This window comes from Capsicum annuum, chromosome 11, assembly GCF_002878395.1.
Source record: "Capsicum annuum cultivar UCD-10X-F1 chromosome 11, UCD10Xv1.1, whole genome shotgun sequence".
In the NCBI taxonomy this organism is placed as follows: domain Eukaryota; kingdom Viridiplantae; phylum Streptophyta; class Magnoliopsida; order Solanales; family Solanaceae; genus Capsicum; species Capsicum annuum.
In genome coordinates this window covers 118,278,700-118,283,243 of record NC_061121.1, presented here as the reverse complement: position 1 = coordinate 118,283,243, position 4,544 = coordinate 118,278,700, and the positions used below count along the sequence as shown (strand labels likewise).

At 39.6% G+C, this 4,544-nt stretch overlaps 1 protein-coding gene across 1 annotated transcript; it reads right to left on the bottom strand.

Moving 5' to 3' along the window:
• Positions 1-381: 381 nt before the first annotated feature.
• On the bottom strand, positions 382-912 carry LOC124888890. The gene is made up of 2 exons (XM_047400177.1): positions 800-912; positions 382-670 (listed from the first exon to the last, which is right to left on the bottom strand). Exons 1-2 carry the CDS (start codon positions 910-912, stop codon positions 382-384), a joined length of 402 nt encoding a protein of 133 aa, XP_047256133.1.
• Positions 913-4,544: the final 3,632 nt, after the last annotated feature.

The following is a 4,544-nucleotide window of genomic DNA, read 5'->3' as shown; positions in this document are numbered from 1 at the left end:
AAAATTATAAAGAAACAATTAGTCCTAATGTCTTCAAACATAGTACTTCTTGATGGCGTTTGAGTTGATTGGCTTCGTGCTTATTATGCCATCCATTTCTGCAAGGATTACTGCTCCTTCTGAGAGTACTCGGTGAACTATGTAAGGACTTTGCTAAATTGGCGCAAATTTCCCTTTGGCTTCATCTTGGTGGGGGAATATCTTCTTTAATACTAATTGTCCCAGTGTGAATCGATGAGGTTTGAATTTCTTGTTGAATGCATTGATCATTCTATTTTGATAGAGTTGACCATTACAGACTGCATCCAATCTCTTCTCATCAATGAGCATCAACTGCTAAATCCTGCTATGAATCCATTCAGCGTCGCCTAGACCAACCTCCTAAATGACTCTCAACGAAGGTATCTCTACTTCTGCAGGTATCACTACTTTTGATCCATAAACCAACATGTAGGGAGTTGCCCCAGTAGAAGTTCTGAATGTGGTACGATATCCAAGTAAAGTATATGGCAACTTCTCATGCCATTCTCTATTACCGTCCACTATCTTCCTCAAAATCCTCTTGATATTTTTGTTTGCAGCTTTAACTACTCCATTCATTTGTGGTCGATATGCTGTGGAATTTCGATGAGAGATCTTAAACCTTTTGCAAATCTCTCTCATCAGGTCGCTATTAAGATTGGCTCAATTATCTATTATGATTAATTCTGGAATTCTAAATCGGCAGACTAAGTTGTTGCGAACAAAATTTTCTACCATATTTTTGGTTACGGCCTTATGTGTAAAGGCCTCAACCCACTTTGTGAAGTAATCGATAGCAACCAAGATGAAACGGTGTCCATTGGACACAGGAGGCTCTATGGGCCCAATAACATCCATTCCCCAAGCAGCAAACGGCCAAGGAGAACCCATCATATTGAGTTTATTTGGCGGAACTCGTATAAAGTCTCCATGAACTTAACGTTGGTGACATTTCTACACGAATCGAATGCTATCCCTCTCCTTAGTTATCCAAAAGTATCCAGCTCTCAAAATCTTCTTCGCAAGCATGAAACCGTTCATATGGGGTCCAAAAGTTCCTGCATGTATCTCCTCTAACAATCTCGTGGCCTCTGTGGCATCGACACATCATAGCAATCCTAGGTCTAGAGTCCTCCTATATATGATTTCCCCATTGAGAAAAAAACGATTGGCCATCCTTCTTAAAGTCCTCTTTTGCTTGTCAGTAGCGTCTTCTGGATATCCTCCTACTCCAAGTAACCTCTTAATGTTGTAGTACCACGATCTTCTATTTGGCTCTTTATCTACATAGAAATAGTAGAATTGTTGGTCGTGTATCTCCACTTTGATGGGATCGATGTAATTCTTATCTGGATGCTAAATCATTGAAGATAGTGTCACCAAGGCATCAGCGAACTCATTTTGAATTCGTGGGACATGCTTGAATTCAATCTTCATAAACCTTTTGCTCAATTCCTTAACACATTCCACATAAGAAAGGATTTTGACATTCTTGGTGGTCCATTCTCCTTGCACCTGATGGATCAACAAATCTGAATCTCCTATTACCAATAGCTCTTTAATGTCCATGTCTATGGCCATCCTAAGCCCGAAAATGCAAGCCTCATATTCTGCCATGTTATTCGTGCAAGAAAACCTAATTTTCGCCGAGATTGGGTAATGTTGACCTATTTTTAAAACTAGGAATGCTCCAATTCCGACTTCTTTTAAGTTTGCTGCTTCATTGAAGAACATCCTCCATCCATCATATGGTTCTGAGATATTCTCTCCCGCAAATAATACCTTTTTATCAGGAAAGTAGGTATTGAGCGGCGTGTAATCTTGATCCACTGGATTTTCTGTAAGGTGATCAGCCAATGCTTGTCCTTTGACGGCTTTTTGTGTTATGTACACAATGTCAAACTCATTCAATAAGATTTTCCATTTTACCAACTCTCTAGTAGGCATTGGCTTTTGAAAGATATACTTGAGTAGATCCATTCTTGAGATCAAGTACGTGGTATGCGTGGATAGGTAATGTCTTAACTTTTGCGCCACCAAAGTCAATGCGCAACAGGTCCGCTCCAATAATGTATATCTTACTTTATGCGGGGTGAACTTCTTACTTAGGTAGTAAATGGCTTGCTTCTTCCTCCCTGTATCATCATGCTACCCTAACATACATCCAAATGCATTGTCCATAACAAATAGATACAACAACAATGGCTTTCTCAGTTCTGGTGGAACCAATACTGGTGGGTTAGACAAATACTCCTTGATTTTGTCAAAAGCCTTCTGACATTCTTCAGTCCATCCGATAGCGGCGTCTTTCTTCAACAACTTAAATATTGGTTCACAAATTATTGTGGATTGAGCTATAAACTGACTACTGTAATTGAGTCTTCCCAAGAAGCTCATTACGTCTTTTTTGGTCTTAGGAGATGGTAAGTCTTGGACTGCTTTTATCTTGGATGGGTCCAACTCTATACCTCTCCTACTAACAATGAATCCCACTAACTTTCCTGCGGGAACTCCAAAGGCACATTTAGCTGGGTTCAACTTTAGGTCGTACCTTCACAGCCTTTCAAAGAACTTTCGTAAATCATTCGAATGGTCCGAACTCCTTTTAGATTTGATGAAGACATCATCCACATACACTTCGATTTATTTGTGAATAATATCATGGAAAAGAGTAGTCATGGCCCTCATTTACGTTACACCGGCATTCTCGAGTCCAAATAGCATTACCCTGTAGTAGTATACTCTCCACGGAGTGATGAAGGCTATTTTTTCTACATCATTCTCATCCATCAAAATGTGATGGTATCCCACAAAACAATCAACAAACGACTGTAACTAATGTTTCGTGCAATTATCAATGAGAATGTGAATGTTTGGGAGAGGGAAATTGTCTTTTGGGCTAGCCTTGTTGAGATTCTGATAATCTACACATATTCTTATTTTCTCGTCCTTCTTTGGTACGGGCACAATGTTGGCCAGCTAGGTGGGATAAGTTGTGACCCTCACGATATTGGTTTCTATCTGCTTGTTCACCTTCTTCTTGATTCTCAAACTCACAGGTTTGAATTTCCTCATCTTTTGCTTCACGGGTCGACATGTGGGGTTAGTCGGTAGTCGATACGAGATGATATCGGTGCTTAAACCAGGCATGTCATCGTAATACCAAGCAAATACATCAATGTATTACTTGAGCAGACTTATAAATTCCTACTTTCTTTCGGCCTCCAAGTTTATGATGACTCATGTTTTCTCTGCTGTTTCTTTGTCACCCAAATCGACGGCTTCAGTTTTGTCCATATTAGGCTTCTTCTGACTCTCAAGTTGTTCGATCTCCTGAGGCAAGTTTTCAGGCATCATGCTCTCATCGTACTCCTCATAATCTTGTTCATCGCTTGCTTTGCTCAACAGATTTGTTACATGTTATAATCGTGGAACGAGGATTTTTATTAATATTTGCGCTGAAAAGTATAAAAAGCTAGTAAAGTAAATATATGTTTAAAATAGAAGAATAAGTTTTGAAAATAAGGACTTTTATTAATAAAGCACTGGGCTTTGGCAAGAGGCAAGTAGCAAAAAGCTTCGGCATGATTCAAGCCTCGATTGATCATGCAAACAAAATAATTTTTTTTTTAAAAAACAACAGTCCGAAACTACCAATACTCCTGACGAAACAGAGATGGGCTGGTGGTCTAGTTCTACAAGGCTTCTCCAGGCTCGACATCAGGGATGGTGAGCTTCTTGAAAGCTACCTCTAATTTTTCTTCGATCACGGCTACAAACAAATTTTCTATTCCTTCTGTGATATCTTCGTCATCTGCTTGTTCTGAAACCAGGACTTGGGCTGGCATAAATATCGTTATTCCAAATCCTTTACTGCAGGATACTCTAGAAATAGGCTCATATCCAAGCCATGTAGTACCCTTCTGCTACTTTAATTGGATTGACTCGACTATACCATCACCTCTGGGACTTAGTCCTATCTTGGGCTGATACCCATATTTCAACATCTCTGATGCAACCATCTTTTCATTATTCAACATATTTGCTTCAGTTAGCATTACTTTCTCATTGATAATTACTGCTTGCATGATCTCTAGAGTATGTAAAGTGGCTCCATCTAACTTCTCGGTGATTGGGATTGAATTGAAAGAATAAATAGGATGACCGAGTTCTCCATGGGCAGTAATTTTTGTCTGACCCCATTCAAACTTCACGCACTAATTGAGAGTGGAAGGAATTGCTCTTTCCATGTGGACTCATGGCCTCCCCAGCAATAGGTTGTAGCTAGATGACATATCCATGACCTAAAATAGGATAGGAAATTCTACTGGTCCTATATGTAGTGTTAAGTAAATTTCCTCGATGACACTCCTTTGTGACCCATCAAAGGCTCTAACCTTCACCCGACCCTCCCTTATATCTTCTATATTCACACCCAAATCCCTCAAAGTGGAGAATGGACAGATATTGCAACCCAAACCACCATCGATCAAGACCCTGTTCACAATATTGTCATGATATCT

Coding starts and splice junctions, on each gene's coding strand:
- LOC124888890 (XM_047400177.1), bottom strand. CDS start 912: ATGGGTTCTCCTTGGCCGTTTGCTGCTTGGGGAATGGATGTTATTGGG. Junction 671..799: donor GCTATCGATTACTTCACAAA/GTGGGTTGAGGC, acceptor CAATCTTAATAG/CGACCTGATGAGAGAGATTT.